We start from the raw sequence: 18,407 nt of genomic DNA on the forward strand, positions 1-18,407 counted from the left end.
ATTGATACTGTGATATAAAATAAAGTTGAATGTAATAAAGTCAAAAACGAAATTTTGCATTTCCAACAATTACAAATTTATTTTTAATTTCACTTTTAAGACTGCAGTTAAGTCTAAGTTTTTCTATTGGAAATTATTATACTGAAATATGTTTTATGGTTTTCCTTTTTAAGAGAGCTTGGACATTTGAAACCCATATTACTTTGTGTTATACTTCCAGCTAAAAGACTTGACAGCTTGTAGGTTTAGCTTATTATTCTGTTAATTTGTGTAGAGCTTAATAAGTAATAACTTTTTGGATATTAAAAAAATATGATATAGTAAATTAAGTCGAAAATGGAATTAAATTTAGTTTTTGTTATGTTTGGAAAAAATATTCTCTTTTATAAACCAAGTTTTGGAGTGGTACCGGAAGCGAAATGTCGCTATTTTGGAAAAAAAAAATATTTCTTGTTATTCTGTTAAATAACTCTAAAGATGTTTGTTTATTTAACAAGTTAATCGAACTTTATCGAACAACTTATAGACTTAACTTACTTTAGGAATGATATATTCGTGGCGTTTTCACTTTAAATTAAGACCATCATCTTTAAGATCCGACGTAATTGTAAAATTGATTAATTTTTCTTAGTTTAAATTTAAGACACAAAAAATGTGGAGAAGCTTTTGCAAAATACTTTATCGAGAAAATCTATCAACATCTTGGCCAATTTTATATTCAAAATAAAAAAATGAAATCGATTACTAAATTGGAAGATATAAAAGATAATTTACTTAAAGTTTGTAAAGTAACTCAAATACGAACCAACCTACTAAAAAAGGTAGAATAATATTTTAAATAAATTGTTAAATGGTGTGTCACACCCCTCAGACTATAATCTATTTAAGGAATTTAACAATTTATTGGAAATTAAAAAATCTATGATAAATAAAGCAATTTAGATACCATCGCGAAATGTACGAAAACAAATCGAAATAAAGTTAATAGAAAACAGCTTCTTTAAAATAAATTTACTACCGGAAGTATATTGTATAGTAAGTAAGATGTCATAACTATTTTTGTATGCGTGTAATTCAGAAAAAGGTGGGGGTTTCCAAAAGTCAAACATCTAATTTTAGAAGCATTTTAGTTTATGACAAATAAAGAGGTTTTTAATAGTGCCCTTAGATAAATTCCGAACTCAATGGACAGGTTCGGAAAAGTTTTGAGGTAAACAAAGCACTACAAGTAATTGGTAATTGAACTTTTTTCCATTACAATTACATGTAATTAAAATTTAAAGAATATAATTAATTACTTGTAATTGGAAAAATGTACTTAATAATTGTGATGGGTTTATTCCAGTTCTTGACGAAAAGCACTTTTAAATTACAGTCAAGGTAATTGTTTTACTTCTTTATATATTAATTCAGAGCAACGCACATAAAAAAAACTTATCATTTCAGAAAATTAGTTTGTGACATAGTATTAAATGTATTTGACAAAAATACTTCTTAATTTTATTTTTGTGTAATAATTGCTGGAAAAAGTAATTGAGAATTTAAAACTTTCACTATAATCTTTCAAATTTGTCTTGCTCCAAAATTTAATCGAACAAAATTCACGGAAAACGATTTTTTATTCCAGAAAAGGCTAAAATAAATTTAAAGAGTTTTTTTACGCTTATAAAAAAAAACTATAACAAAAATATGCGAAAATTAATGGATGGTCTTCGAGAACAGTAATTAACTATTTGAAATGAAACAAATGTATGTTATCTTTCTTAGGTCGAAATTATATAAAAAAAACTCTCATGTTGAATCCATACATTTTAATTCTTAAGCGAATACAAAAAAAGGCAGAGAAAAAATATGATATTGTCCAATATTGCAAAAGTCTTAAGTGTTAAGTTCTATCCCAGATCGCTTAGACTATACCACCCCAAAAATGGTATTCGGTAAAAGCTTCCATGTGTCCATCCCTTCAAGATCCTCCTGGGAAGAAGAGAGACCCCTGGAAGACGATGCGGTACCCTTCTATAAAGACGGTTCAAAGACCGATCACGGAGTTGGAAGTGGTATCTTTTCGGAACAACTGAATCTCAGTCTATCCTATAGACTTCCCAATCAAGTGTATTCCAGGCAGAAGTAATAGCGATTAAAGAAGCACTATCCTCGCTCAAAGAAAACGTTATATCTTGTAAGGATATACGAATCTTCTCAGACAGCCAAGCCGCTCTTAAATCTTTCGAGTCTGTCTCCACAAACTCTCAAACAGTCCACGACTGTCGATTATCTCTAAATGAGATGACGGAATAGTTTTACTAGACTTTTCCAAGGCATTCGATTCCGTAGACTTCTCTGTTCTGTGCAACAAACTTCATAATGAGTTTAGTTTCTCATCCAATGCTGTAGATTTAATCAAATCTTACTTGAGTGGAAGAAAACAAGCAGTTGATATAAATAACAATTTATCTGAGTTTTTGTCAACTACTAGGGGAGTTCCACAAGGGTCAATTTTGGTTCCACTCTTGGTTTCATTGTACATTAACGCACTTCCTAGTATTGTAAAGTACTGTAAAATCTGTATGTACGCCGACGATGTGCAGTTGTACCTAAGTTGCAGAGTCGGTCTCATTGAACATCATGTAGCTTGTATAAACGAAGATTTGGAGAGTATTTCACGTTGGTCTCAATCTCATGGCCTTCTATTAAACCCTTTGAAATCAAACTGTCTTGTTATTTCACGGAAACCATTAGACTTATCCTACTTTCCATTGGTATTCCTTAACAATACTCCAATTATATACTCTGAGACAGCTAGAAATCTGGGTATTGTTTTTAATCGCTGCTTGACGTGGGATAATCATATAAACTCAGTCATAGGAAAAACGTATGGTGCTTTACGTTCCCTTAAAGCCTCTCAATCTTTTACCCCTATCAAAACTCGAATTATGCTGGTAAAAACATTAATAGTGCCAATTCTTATTTATGGGTGTGAAATATATAGTTCGTGCAGTTTTGAAAGCAAGCGTAAATTAAATGTAGCTTTCAACAGCGCAGTTCGTTATATCTATGGTTTACGAAGATATGAGCATGTTTCAGCGTTTTCAGTTAAGCTTTTCAACGTGACATTTAACAGTTTCCTGGAGCTTCGTACTCTACTTTTGTTTTCTGACATTTTACTAACGCATGAACCCCGCTATTTGTTTGAAAGAATACGAACACCTACTTCGAGTAGATCCGGACAAGTCATTCATCCGCGGTACTCATCCTTAACATCAGAGCGCCAATTTTTTATAAATAGTATTCGTCTTTGGAATAGTCTTCCACGCGATATTAGGAGTATTGAAGATCCGCGAAGGATGAAGATAGAAATTAGAAATCATCTATCGTCTTTAAATGTTTGAGCATTAATTATGATTAGAATTAATGTAATTAGTTTTCATCTTATTTTTCTTTGTTTGTCTTTGTTATAGAATAAATTAAAACTACTTTGAATTATCTTTGATACTACTTATAAAAATACTTATTTGTAATAATAGCTTTTCACTAGCTTATAAGATATTGTATCTTACTGTGTTAAGCAAACGATAATAAATTGTTAAATTGTTAAAATTGTATTGAGTAGTTTAACATTCACCTCTTTTGGGTGCCGGGCCACAGAGACATTCCGGGAAATTGCAAAGCCGGCGAGCTCGCCAAAAACGGAACACTTCTGCCTAATGTTAGACAAAAACATAACATAGGAACAACACTTGCTACATGCAAATATCTTCTCAAGCAATATGCTCTAGAAACAACAAATGCTAGATGGTCACAGAGTACCAACTCCCTAGCAACCAAGCAAATATGGCCATGTATTGACTTAAAACGGTCAAAAGGCTTGATATTACTGAGCAGACAAAGTATAAGCTCTACAATTGGAGTAATAACGGGACACTGCCTCATAGGAAGACATCCTCTGAGGCTAGGGGTCTACACAAATGACTTCTGTAGAAGCTGCATGAACGAGGAAGAAGAGGAAACGGTTCAACACCTTCTATGTACATGTCCAGCACTATCCATTAGAAGGAATAACTTCCTCGGTAATCCCTTCTTCGATAATACCAGTGAACTGGCAACGATTGACCCAAAACGTCTCTCTAACTTTATTAAAAGTACGAAGTTCATTACTCTCTCATGAGTGACCTCATCACAATTGACCCTTGAGGACTACGTGCGTCAATGACATCTGGACAGCCACTCCAACCTAACCTAAGTGTTAAGATTTTATAACAGTTGTCTAAAAATTTCGTAAAAGTAGTTGTTAGCAATAAGAAGTTTATTTCATTTATTTAAAAAAAACCTACATTTTTCCATAAAGCGTAGAACAAGCTCTATGAACAGCATTTGTTATAGTAAACCAACAATATTTCTAAATCAGCTGTTTAAATATTTAATACAAAAAAAATAAGTCTAAAATCAATTGAAGAAGTATGAATTTGATTCAATAATTTTATACGCTTATGTTAAAATAAGATGAACAAAATATTTTTTTTTGTTGGCGGTAATAAACAAAAACATGAAATAAGTAAACTACATGAAAAGGCGGTGTATTTTCAAATGTACATTATACCTTTTCACGTCTTTAATTCTTGAGATGATATTTGACTTTCTAGATCTTTATAACTCTATTCAGTTATGGTGTCTATAAAATACTCATGATACTAAATAACCATGACACTAATTTTTATAAAATCAAAGCCGAAGACGATGTTTATGAAATACAGAGTTTTCCAAAAAGAGGTTTCATTTGGATACTGATAGAGAGTATTTTTAAAGAGAAGTCGAAGAAAGAAGAGTATTGGCAATGAAAACAATATTAGCCAAATAGCTGCATCAAATGCGACGGCAGAATCATACCCTTCTCATGAAGTTTTTGGCTTAATGTTCTCAATGATTGCGGCTTAATGTTCTCAGTAACTTCACAAATTCCATTTTAAAGGTATTGAAGCAATTTTGGAGCTTCAAAATTCAAGGTATTAAGGTGTTGAATCCCAAGATCTTGGCGGCACATTTAACTTCCTCAAGAAATAACACGGTCTTGTTAACTTCCCATAGGAAGTTATTGTAATGGGTCCGATTTGTCAAATTGAAAATTTTGACATTTCTGTACGTTTAAACGTCCTTAGAGTCGAAATAAAAGATTTTTAGAAAGAAGTCTGTAAGTGAGTGTGTAAGTACATTCGCGACGTTTTTTCGTCGTCCATAGCTAGAACTAGAAGAGATATTGACTTCAAATAAATTTTTGTATACAGATAATAAGGCAGAAAGATGCAGTAAGGGCTCTCAAGAAAATTGCGTGGGTGGTTTTTTTTTACCATAGCAGTTTAAGAAAAAAGGTGAACATTTTGGTTAACCCTAAACATCTCATGAAACATAAACGCTAGAAACTTGAATTAAATTTTATATAATATATTGTAACGTGATACCAAGCAAGAATATTTTTTGAAAAAAAAATCAAATAAACGTTTTTTTTTTTATAAATCAAAAAAACTGAACAAAAAAATTTGTCACCTGGAAAATTTAACGAATACAAAATGATTTTATCTCCAAAACAATTTTGAGAAACGAAAAATAACGTTTTTAATATCTGGTAAAATTTTAAGAAAAATCGAATGGACAGTTTTTTTTTATAAAAAATAAAAACCTAAAAAGACATAACTCAAAGTTGGTAAAAATTGAATTTCGACTCAAATATCTTTTCAAAAACTTGAGATTATGGCTATCAACTAATTTTATGTTATAAGAAATATTGTTTTCAACATTTGGTCAAATTTTGACAAAAATCAAATTAACAGTTTTTTTACAAAAAATAAAAATCCAAACAAAAAAATTAATAAAAGTTGGTAAAAATTCATTTTCGGCTCAAATATCTTTTCAAAAACTTGAGATTATGGCTTTTAACTAATTTTATGTTATAAGAAATATTGTTTTCAACATTTGGTCAAATTTTGAGAAAAATCAAAACGGTTTTTTTTACAAAAAAATAAAAAACTTAAAAAAAAAAACATTACTAAAACTTAGTAAAAACTTACTTTTGACTCAAATATCTTTTTAAAAATTAAAAATATTGTCTTCAAACAAAGAAATATTGTTTTCAACATTAGGACAAATTTTAAGAAAAATCGAATCGACAGTTTTTTTTACAAAAAATAAAAACCTAAAAAAAATGTATACAAGTTGTAAGAAATTGATTTTCGACTCAAATATATCTTTAAAAATTTTAAATATTGGCTTCAAACTAATTTTATCTTATAAGAAATATTGTTTTCAACATTTGGTAAAATTTTTAAAAAATTCGAATTGAGTTTTTTTACAAAAAATAAGACTCTAAAAAAAAAACAATACTAAAACTTGGTAAAAATTTACTTTCGACTCAAATAGCTTTTCAAAAATTAAAAATATTGGCTTCAAACTTATTTTATTTCACAGAAAATATTGTTTTCAATATTCAGTAATTTTTATATAAAAACCCAACAGTCCGTTTTTTCATAAAATCATCACAATCATTTAAATTAAAAATTTCCAGAAAAGAACTTTGTCATCCGCATAAATAAGGCAATGAGAATTTTTAAGAACATTTGGAAGATCATTAATAAAAAGTAAGAATAATAAAGGACCCATATGACTGCCTTCTGGAACACCAGAAGTTACCTTAATCTTTTTTGACAAAAAAATCCCCGATTTTTACATATTGCTTTCGACCAAGTAAATATGAAGAAAACCATTAAAGTAGCGGTCCATGAAAGCCATACGCTTCAAGCTTTTACAAAGTCCGTATAAATAACATGAACTTGTTTTCGATTGTCCAAAGTATTAATGACAAAATTTGTGAATTCTACTAGATTAGAATTGGTAGAAATACCTTTCCAAAAACCATGTTGATATTAACTTACATGTTGCTTTATGATAGATTTAAATTTATCTTGAATAAGGTTGTCTAAAAGCTTTGGAACAGCAGGTAGCTTAGTTATTGGTCTATAGTTCGTTACTAAGTTTTTTGATCCAGATTTAAAAATGGGATCAATGATAAAGACTTTCCACTCCTTCAGGAAAATACCATTGAAAATAGATTCATTAAATAGATGTAATAGCGAAACAGAAAGAGAACTTGCACAATGACGAAAAACAATAGGGAAAAATTAAATGATATGCTAGAATAATCAAAAATAGATGGCAAGGCATTAATATATTGATAATTTCGTCGTCGTTCTATGAAAACTCCTTAAGTCAATTTTCCCCAAAAAAACAAAGAAATACACTAAGTTCATGCAAATGACAAAATCTATATTTTTTTCAAAACTCCCTAAGCTTAACGATGCACCATTTTTAAATTATAAAGAATTAAAACTCCCAAAAGCTTATATTGATTTCAAACTTTTAATATCTCAAGACACAAAAAATGGACTTAAGGAGTTTTAATAGAACGACGACGATTTATTGTTGAAGATGTAGAAGAGTTATAAAAATCCAACAGTCTAGTACGCAAATTTGGCAAAAATTGATGTTCGGTTCTTGATATCTCTCAAATTAATTTCACTCATCCAATTTGTAAAAAATTAAGAAATGCTACTAAAATTGATAAACATTTGTTTTCCACTAAAAATCTATTTAACAAAACTAGATTTTCAAACTTAACTATTTCTTTTTATGAAAAATATTGTTGGTAATTTTAAATTTTTTAAGAATAATTCAACTAACAACTTTCTTAACCCAACACAAAAACCTGCAAACTTTTAAGCAAGACAAATCGGCAGACGTAGTACCATAGTCATAGTAGTCATGCCAAAGGTCTTGGGTTCGATTCTTGTCATAAAAAGTGCTTTCTCAAATTATTTTCCGTTCTGATTCGGCTTAAAACTGTAGGTCCCCTCCATCCCTGACAACAGTACTCGCGCACAGGAATAGTTGAGAGTTGTAAGTCGCTAGGCTCTAGTTCTCAACGGACTGTTGCGCCACCCAATTATGGACAGACGGGATGGGAAAATATCAGTGTGTGTCGCATCCCAGCCTCTTTTAATTTTGAATGCAGCTATCCCGATTGTTTCGTTGTATGCATTCTCTGTCAAGGCCTCTAACTGCACTCTTTGAACTCTCTCTTTCCCAAGGTGTGTTTTCTCATATATGGAAAGATTCATTTATATTTCCCATTCATAAACAAGGCAATAAAACTGAAATTAACAATTATAGACCTATTGCTAAACTTTTAATCAAGCCTTTGTTGTCCCCCACTCAACATGGTTTTCTTAAAGGTAGATCCACTACGACTAACTTAATTGAATTTATACCCAAAGTTTTGTCAGCCCTTGAGAATGGCAAAGAAGTTGATGCTGTATACACTGATTACAGCAAAGCCTTTGAGACCTTATAGAGTTCTTTTCCGCAACTCAGTCTCCAGTCCTATACATGCAACTTCTGGAGTCCCACAAGGTAGTCACCTTGGCCCCCTTCTCTTCGTCTTATCTGTTACAATGTCTGTCTTAAATTAAAAAACCCAGATATCCTTATGTTTGCGGATAATCAGAAAATTTTTAAGATTATCTCTACTCCATCTGATTCCTTACTTTTACAAAATGATCTTAATACATTTTTTGTTTGGTGCATGCATAATTTCCTGGGATATTACATCCAACTTGCCTCCTTATGCCGATCGACTAAAACTGATAGGATTGCAGCCCTTATATATTAGACACAAAAACGCTGATATATTATTTGCTCACCAATTGTTAATGGGCAATATAAATTCCCCGGCACTTCTGAGTGATATTCATCTTAACACCAACCATCGAAATTTGCGATCTGTTTCCCTTTTCTATATCCCTCATCACCGCTCTAATTACGGGCACTTTGAACCAATGTCCAGTATTCTTCGTCACTGCAACTCAGCTATGGTAGTCTTCGATTTCAACATTTCCAAATCCCATCTGAAAGATACCCACTACTTTTTCCCTTTTTGAGTCCCAATTCCTCGTCCCTTGTAATTGTCAATAAGTCAAATAAAATCAAAATTGTTAGTTCTTGTACATTAACGAGCTTTTATGTGGGCCTTAGGGAACATATGAATTAATGTTGAAAACTGATAACAAGAACTTAAAAAAAAAATGTTAAGCTAGTGTTAAGTTAAGTTAAGTTATGATAGCTTGTATTAAGCTGAATAAATAAATACTTGTGTGGTACACAGAACCGTTTTATTTAAAATAAACATCGTCCACATTAATATTCCATGCCCCGACCACTCGGTAGCGCAATTCATTCACCGGAGCCGTCACAACGCCATCACCAGTCCAAAAACCGCACCAAGCAGTAAAGATGGAAAGCCTTTTCAACAATCCTTATTGAATTTTTCAAACCCAAAATACGATAATTATCGTGGCCTTGGAGCTTAAAAATGGGCTTTATCACTTTTTCGATGAAAACCAGAATCATTTTGCAATTTATGAATCATAATGAAATTCAAGGACTCAATCAGTAATAATGTGACGCACGATACTGGTGATCGACTAGTTTGAGTTTTTGTGTAAACCGTGCTTTAAATTCCTTAGAATTGGAATTGTCTTTATGGAAAAAAAGGTGTAACGACTGATTTCAAAAATCTAAGTGGAATTGACAAGCCTGGGTTTTCATTAACACTATAGGCTACACCAGCAATATCCTCAGTTGTTCGCGAACTATTCACATGGTTCCAATTCTGCACATAAGAAATTTTCTGTATCAGCTCCAATTTGTCTCACCATTTCCACTATTGGCGGCAGAGGAATTGATTTATGATAATCCAAAAGTGTGTTAGCTTTCCGAACTAAACCGAAATTTGTTTCCAATTTTTCAAAATTTCAATTCGTTGTTAAGGCATTTAACGCCCCTTTTTAGAAATGTCATAAGTTTACTTGACAAATATCAAAAAATGACAGCTCGCTAATAGCGAATGTTTCAAAATGAAACGTCTTATTGGAAAACACTTCAACAAGTTGATAGCAGTGCCATGATAACTTTAAACAAAATTTTAGAATAAACAAAACAAACAAATATATTAACCTAATTGTTTAATATCGCTGTTTAGCATTTATTACATTTTTGAACACGTAAAACACCAAAATAACCGATGTATCTTTATGACGTTCACAAGTTCCTTATCAAGACATTTTATTTATGAATTTTTGCAAAATTTGTATTGCAAAACGTGTCAATTGCCTAAATTAGATTCTTAATTTTGACAGTAAATATAATTTACCGTTATTATTATTTTAGCAATCTTCCATGCTCCTCTTATGTCACATACATCCATTTCAAAACCTTTCCGCCCACTCAAAAAACAATCACAACTTGACAAACAAACAATAAATAAATTATTATTAAACATGCACTAACCGAAGTCTACCATAATTTACTTCACAAGTGTCAAATAACTTTATTATTACGACTGTAGTTATAACAATTTTCAATTGTTGTTTACCTGTAAATAACGGTATCATTATTTGAATCGTTGTCGGCATCGTCGTCATTATTCAAAAGAAAATATCCTGATTTTTTCTTTCGATTCGATGACATATTGTTGAATTTTTTATTTGTTTTAAATCAACTTACAAATAAATAGTATTACTTATCGAACCAAATCTAACCACCACTATATTCCGTTCGTTATCAAGGGAAATTTCTTTAAAAATATATTTTATTATTATTAACTTGCTCTTTGGCTAAGAAATCACATCACAGAAATAAATTGAAATTTTAAAATTTTATTTGATGATATTCTTCAAACCACAAACAAATAAACAAAATAAATAACACAAAAATATTTTATTTAAAACAAAACCCGATGATATCCATTCATTCGATTAAATAAAATACAACGAGGAAACATTATTTTGTTGTTTAAACAACTAAACAAGTCGGATACAAGTTAAAAACTAAATTAAAGCTTGATTGTTGAATACATCCGGACTGGATGGAGCTCAACAGTTGTTATTTGGACAGAGTGACTTTTTGATTGTGACGTCACAAAATATTTGTGGAAACTTTGGAAAAAAGCTCTTTTCTATACTCGTTTAAATGTGGAGTCTAAACTGTATTGTGCTCTTTGTGTCTATGATCCAGAGACCAGATAGATAGTTTGACAGATGGAAAGCTCGAGTTTAGAATGATATGACGTTTTGATTGTGCTTTGGGAGAGATTAGAGTTGAATGTTATTGTTTTGAAATTACAGGGTGTTTCATATCTTAAAGAAGGTTACTTAAAATCTTTTTAGTTTTTCTGAGACATTTGTGAGAAATTTGCTTAAAACCTGATAGAAAGTTTTGTACAGAATGCGATTAAAATCAATTGATCTATAAAACTATATTTTAAACAAAAAAGATTTTGTTTGAATTTTGCAAAAAAATATGTATAATCAAGAATTTTAAGAAGATATCATTATCTGTGCTGCAATTTAAAATCTGAGTTAAGTGCAACTAAGACCTCTTGAGAACAATTTTCCAAGTTCCAAATTTAGGTATGTTACGTCCACTAGAATCGCCAAATTCTTTTTTTCGTGAGAACTCAAACTTGCGTTTTTCGTATTTCTCGTTTCTTCAATAAATAATTCCTCAATACCCATTTTATTTCAGCAAAACACAAAATTAACTCATAAAATACATTTCATGACAAAAGCATTTTAGAAATAAAAATACTCAATTGAACGTATCCATAGAAAATTTAAGGACCAGGCGGTTTTAAGACTATACTTATTTTGAAAAAACACTATTTTAAATATGTTCTTAATTTCTTTTAGCAGATAATATATCGATTTTAAATTGGTGCGGGTTGATTTTGTCGCCCGATGCGGCCATTTTGTTTTGGTGACATCTGTCAAATCTTTTGTTTATTATTTTGTTGTTTATGTCAAATCATCATAGAAGTTACACGATTGAACAGAACGTTAAAATGATAAAATTTTATTATCAAAATGAGTGATCGTTAACGCCCATTTTACGGTAGACGTGGTTTTTGGATGAATGGTTGTATTAACAAGCAAAATTGCCGTATATGGGACGACACCAACCCACGCGGCGGCGCGCGGCGGTGTAATTGGTCCGTACTTTTTTTAAAACCACGTTAGTTAGGCGGTCACCGTCAACAGCGAGTGCTACATAACGATGGTAACTAATTTCTTATAGCCCAAATTGAACTATATGGACCTAGACGAAATGTGGTTTCAGCAGGACGCTCTACGTGCCATACAGCAAAAGCCAAGATTGACATTTTCATCATCTACCCTCCCTTATTGAAAAACCCTATGTTTTATTTACATTTATATTCGAAATATCATTTTTATCTTCCTAAACTAATTTTCTAGGGAGATACAAACCTGGCCATTCCCAGTTTTAACTACGACCCCGAAATACGCTGTCAAAATTTACCTGAAAAAAAAGAGACTGGGATGCGAACCACACTGATTTTTTTGCTTAAAAGGTTTAAGGTTTTCGTGTTGGGTTAAAAAAGTTGAAAGTTAAGAAATAGTTTAGTTTGAAAATCAAGTTTTGTTAAAAAGATTTTTAGTCGAAAACAAATTTTTAACAAATTTTAGTAGCTTTTCTTAAATTTTTACAAATTGGATGAATTAAATCAATAGGAGAGATATCGAGAACCGAACGTCAATTTTTACCAAATTGGCGTACTTTTTTGTAGATTTTATTTTTTATGAAAAAATGGACTGTTGAATTTTTATATAAAAATCACTGACTATCGAAAACAATATTTTATGTGAAATTAAAAAAGTTTGAAGCCAATATTTTTAATTTTTGGAAAGCTATTTGAGTCGAAAGTAAATTTTTACCAAGTTTTAGCAATGTTTTTTTTTAAGGTTTTTATTTTTTGTAAAAAAAACTGTTAATTAGATTTTTCTCAAAATTTAACTGAATGTTGGAAACAATATTTTTTAAAAGATAAAAAAAGTTTGAAGCCATAATCTCAAGTTTTTGAAAAGATATTTGAATCGATACTTAATTTTTACCAACTTTGAGTAATGTTTTTCTTAGATTTTTATTTTTTATAAAAAAACTGTCAATTTTTCTCAAAATTTTATCAGATGTCAAAAACATTAATCTTTGTTGCAAAAAATTGTTTTGGAGTTGAAACCATATTTCAGTCGTAAAATTTTAGAGGTGACAATGGATTTTTTTCAAAAAATATACTTCTTTGATATCACGTTATAATATATTATATAAAATGTAATTCAAGTCTCTAGCGTTTTTGGTTCGTAAGATATTTAGGGTTAACCAAAATGTTCACCTTTTTTTCAAACTGCTATGGTAAAAAAACAAACGTACGAACGAACGTACACACGCACGCACAGGCATCTTTCTAAAAATCTTTTATTTCGACTCTAGGGACCTTGAAACGTCGAGAAATGTCAAAATTTTCAATTTGACAAATCGGACCCATTACAATAACTTCCTATGGGAAGTTAATAAAAAAAATGTAAACAACAAAATAAAACAAGTCAACTAATTCGTCTCCCAAACATAATTGGACATTTGTTACTGATGCAAAGTACTTTTCCCTTCAAATTATAATAGGTTAAAGAATTCTTATTTCATCACTCATTTTCAGTTTGTTTCTTTTCTTTTTTTGAAAAGTTTTTCGATGAACGTTAAAGTGGCCTCCAAATGTAAAGAAATATCGGTTGAAACAAGAAAACTGGTTATGAAGTATAGTCAGGATGGAAAATCAGTTTGTGAAATAGCTAAAATTGTGCTTCGGATTCAACAGTTCAAGACATAATTTCACTTTATAAAAATGAAAATAGGATGTTTAATGTAAGCAGGATATGACAGGGAAAAAGGTTGACTGTATACGAGGAAAAGCTACTTGTTTGGGAAGTCAAGTAAAAGCCTTTCTTATCTTCGGAATAGATAGATAGATAGATAGATAGATAGATGTTTTTTTATTACTTAAAATTGTTAAATACAATAGTTTCCGTTACAATTGAATAACATTTAAATTTGGTAATAAAAGTGTTTTGGCGGTGGCAATGCCATCTGCCAGATTAACAAAATGTAAATGAACAATTGCAAAAATTATATAAATATGCAAATAGGGCTTTCAGTTTAGCTAAAACAAAAATAAATTACTTAATAGATAATACATAATTTTTTGGACATATGGATCAACAGCTTTTAGTTTGGCAAAAACAAAAATAAAAATAAAATTGAGTAAAACTTGGTTTCAAGATTACAAAAAAAAGAGCTTTTAGTTTGGCTAAAACAAAAATACGGGTTTTTGAACCCATTAATTTAAGCATTATGTACAGACATTTAGTTTAGTTAAAACAAAAATTTTAGTTATTTAAAATAGTAATAAAAAAAAAATAGATAATATACAACAATAACATACTAGTAATTATAAAAACATGTTATATAATTGTACTGTTTTTAATTTAAGTATTAAGAAAATTCTGTTATAATCATTTCTCTGTAACAGATTGATTTTTCAAGATAAATGGTTAGGTTTTTCCAATTTTCACCGTTTAAAATTGTTAACGTTTGTTCCATAGTTAGAGTTGGTTTCCCGAAGTAGAGGACTCTAAGTTCTTTATAGACTGGGCAAATTGATAAAAAATGAAAAGTATCTTCTTTTGAATTCAAATTACAAAGGGTGCAATGTGTAGTGGGTGAACCCTAATAGGGTGAGCCGTTTAAGTTAAGTTGCTCACTTATGCTTTACAGATTAAAGAAATTTCCCTTGTACTGTATTCATCACTAAAATAGTTATTTAAAATGTTATGATTTAAATCAGTGTAAATGACTCTGTTGATTGAAGATGACATTTTTTGTAAATTTTCATTACGCTGGTAGATGTCGATTGCCTGTAATAACCCGTAGAGTTGTTCTTTTAGCAAGATTATGTTAGTATATTGGAAATTTAGCTCAATTCCACACTTCGTTGCCGATTCTCTCCATTCTCCTATCCACTCCACTTTGTTATCGATGATGTACTTTGCTATTGACAATTGAATTCAATTTGGTGTATATGCCAGTACTTTCAAGATGTAGTCAAAGTGGAGTTTTAGAGTATGAATAAAAAGAGCAGGAAGGCCGGTTTCAAGTGTAAGAACATAGTTTGGAATATTGGATGGTAAGAAGAAAATCCGTTTGAGAAAGTAACGTTGAAGTTTTTCTACTTCTTCGTGTGACTGATATCCCCATGTTTGACATCCGTAGCACATAACGGAACACATTACAGCATAAAATACCTTGTACTTGGCTGAGGTTGGTACATCTTTGCTGCTCATACATCTTTCCATGACGCGTTAATCATACTTTTTGATGCAATCAGTTTTTTTTCGAGATGTGGGGTTAGCTTCATATTAGATTTTAAAAGTATTCCAAGGTATTTGTATTCTGTCACTATTTCAATGGCTTCACCATTAAAGAACCACTTTTCATTTGATTTAAGTTTTGATTGTATATTTCTTACTATCATTACTTTAGATTTTTCTAGATTTACCGTTAATTTCCAGACTCTATAAAAATCAACTAGCTTATTTATCATAAGTTGTAAACTTTGAGGCGATTCTGCTAAAAGTACAATGTCATCTGCGTACATGAATACCTAAACGTTAAGACCTGCAAAACTTATTCCAGCGGGCAGATACATTGATATATCATCAATGAATATAGCAAAGAGAACTGCACTTAAAAGACAACCTTGTTTGACAGCAGATATAGTCTCAAACCATTCAGACATATCTTTCCCATCCCAAACCGCTGAGCGAGTATTTTTGTACATATTTTTCAGGACCAAAAGAAGTTTCGTCGACAGTCCTTTTTGTGATAGCTTATAAAATAATGCTTGTCGGTCTATCGAATCGAAAGCAGCTTTAAAGTCCAAGAAAAATATGTACAAACTTCTTTTTTGCCGAAGGAAATACTGCGAAATTGAGTTTAATGTAAAAATGTTATCAACTGTGGAGTAGCCTTTACGAAAACCTGATTGGTATTCACTAAGCACTTCATTATTTGCTAACCAAATGTTGATGCGACTAAGGAGTACAGATGCAAATAGCTTCGCAATAGAATTCATAAACGATATCCCTCTATAATTATTTGCTAAGTTAACATCGCCTTTTTTAAAAATTGGATACACCAGAGAATCTTGAAAAGCTTGTGGAACCTTCCGGTATTGAAAATATTATTTAAAAGGTGAAGAATTTCATATACAAAATCAACAGGCGCATTTTTGTTAAACTCATTGCTTATTCTATCAGGACCTGGGGCTTTGTTGTTCGCTGCGTAATGGAATGCAGTTTGGATTTCAATTATTGAAATTTGACAATCGAGAGTTTGATCTAAAATTAAAGGTTCCGCAAAAGAAAAATGATTCGAGATTGGATCAGGATTGAGTAAATTTTTAAAATAATCGGCTAGACAACTTGCTTTCAAGTTTGTTCCGCAAATAAGCTTAGATCCTTTCAATTCTTTTATATTATTCCAGAAACTTTTACTATCTTTGATCATTAAAAATTCGCGTGCTACTAATGTATTATATTCCTGGCGTTTTGATCTGCACAAATCCTTGTAAGCTTTATTTGCTGAAATATACTGTTTGGTGGCTGTTTCATTTAAATTTTCTTGATTTCTTTAAAAGATCGAAGGAATTATTTCTTGCATTCAAACAGTCCTTATCAAACCATTTTTGTTTGAAGTTGACAATTTTTCTGTTGTTTCTTATATTGGTAGCAACTTTTATACATTTACAAAGAGAGTCTAGTCTTGAACTTGTATCGGAAACTAAAGAAGTATCAGTTAGTTTCTGAAGTTCATGCAAAATTTTTGTTTGGTAGTTTTCTTTTTTACTTTCTTTCCAAATAATTTTGGGTGGTAGGGTGATTTCTGAGTAATTTGAGTTTGGGATTTTATTAAGTGTAAATTGGACAACTAAGGGCATGTGATCAGAGAAAATCTGTGACTCAACTTTAAAAGACAAAATACGATTTCTCCATTCCGCTGATGCAGCACAAAAGTCAATCACTGATTTTCCCGCTCCCCCTATAAAAGTAAACTCCCCATTACTATCATGATTGGAGCAACCGTTAAGGATAAACAGATTATGTGTTTGGCATAAATCTAAAAATAGACGTCCATTTTTGTTAATTGTTTATCTTCGGAATATCTGAAGGTTTATTTGAAAGATACTAGAAATATGGTAGAGAGCAAAGAAACTATCCGAAGAGTTCCATGAAAACACGATTTGAATGGTCATGTAAAATAGAAAAGAAAGGCTTTCATTTGCTAATAAATATTTTACTAAGGATTCTTCGATCTGGAATAAGGTGAAATTTGTACTGTTCGTGGAGAAAAACAAATGAATAATTTTCCCATAAAAATACGCGCGCAATTGTGAAGTACGGTGGTGGATCGTGCTTTAAGAAAGGTAAAATGGACCAAAAGGGTTACATCAACATTTTAAAGCAACATTTGGTGTCAAGTCTCAGCAAGCTGGAAATACAAGTCAATTTTGTGTTCTATCAAGACAATCGTGGGTCTTATATACATAATTGTCCCAAAGTGCTTAAAATACCTGCAAAGTGCATATTTGAGATGAACTCGAATGTTGACTTGGTCAAAAAAAATTTCAAAATATTCAGGAGCTTAAGACCGATCTTCAAGAAGAATTCCAAAAACTATCCGTAGAAGTTTGTTTAAAACGGGTATCTTCAATATCTCGACACCTTGAGTTGGTAATTAAATCAAAAGGATATGCCAAAAAGTACTGTTTACAATGTGTCAGATTATTTGTGGGACATGGAATTATAAAGTTGTTCCATTTTTTGTTAGTTGTTTTTGAACAGGTATGTTGTTTCTGTTAACTTAAAATAAATATAAGTTTTCTTATGATAGAAAAGTTGTACTTCCGAAATTCTCCTTTTCTGTGTTCAATTAGTTGTGGGAGCCACTGTACATATGTACAAAATTAATTTTGAAAAATAACCCTTTACCGATTTTTAAAACAAAAGAAAGAATAAAGTAAGGTTTTTTAATAACAAATTATTTGTACACAGAAGCAAGTTCTACGAATTATTTGACATTTTAATTCAAAATAGTTCTCCGATCTTTGGATCGGAAATTCTGTCAAACGAAATTCATCGCAAGCAATTTGTATGCAATGCAGTATTTTCAATGACTTTGTTTTTGGCAGATTATATTAAGAAAATTCTTTCCAAAGTCCTTCTACAACTTCTTGTGGCGGTTTTCGACAACATTTTATGGTTTTATTTAAATTTAAAATAAAGACACCAATTCACAGCAATTAAAATAAGCAAAAAAATTTATTTGAAATTGAAGTTGAGAAAGCCGACATTTTGATGGCATGATTTTTTACCATCGCAATGCGTCGTTTTATTCCTATA

The 18,407-nt window shown here is 30.9% G+C and overlaps 1 protein-coding gene across 3 annotated transcripts in view; it reads right to left on the reverse strand.

Annotated features, from left to right (window-relative positions):
* The window catches only part of LOC129939223 (copper-transporting ATPase 1), a 107,659-nt gene that overhangs the window by 80,462 nt on the left and 8,790 nt on the right, over positions 1–18,407 (reverse strand). The window contains exon 1 of one of the 3 annotated variants that reach the window (XM_056047162.1): positions 10,475–10,659. The exons of the other annotated variants lie outside the window; for them this stretch is intronic. Coding sequence (XP_055903137.1) covers positions 10,475–10,569 — 95 coding nt within the window. The 5' untranslated portion in view covers positions 10,570–10,659. Of the gene's footprint in view, positions 1–10,474; positions 10,660–18,407 lie in introns of those variants that run through there. 3 annotated transcript variants of the gene reach the window in all.

The sequence above is a fragment of the Eupeodes corollae genome, chromosome 1 (genome assembly GCF_945859685.1).
Source record: "Eupeodes corollae chromosome 1, idEupCoro1.1, whole genome shotgun sequence".
In the NCBI taxonomy this organism is placed as follows: domain Eukaryota; kingdom Metazoa; phylum Arthropoda; class Insecta; order Diptera; family Syrphidae; genus Eupeodes; species Eupeodes corollae.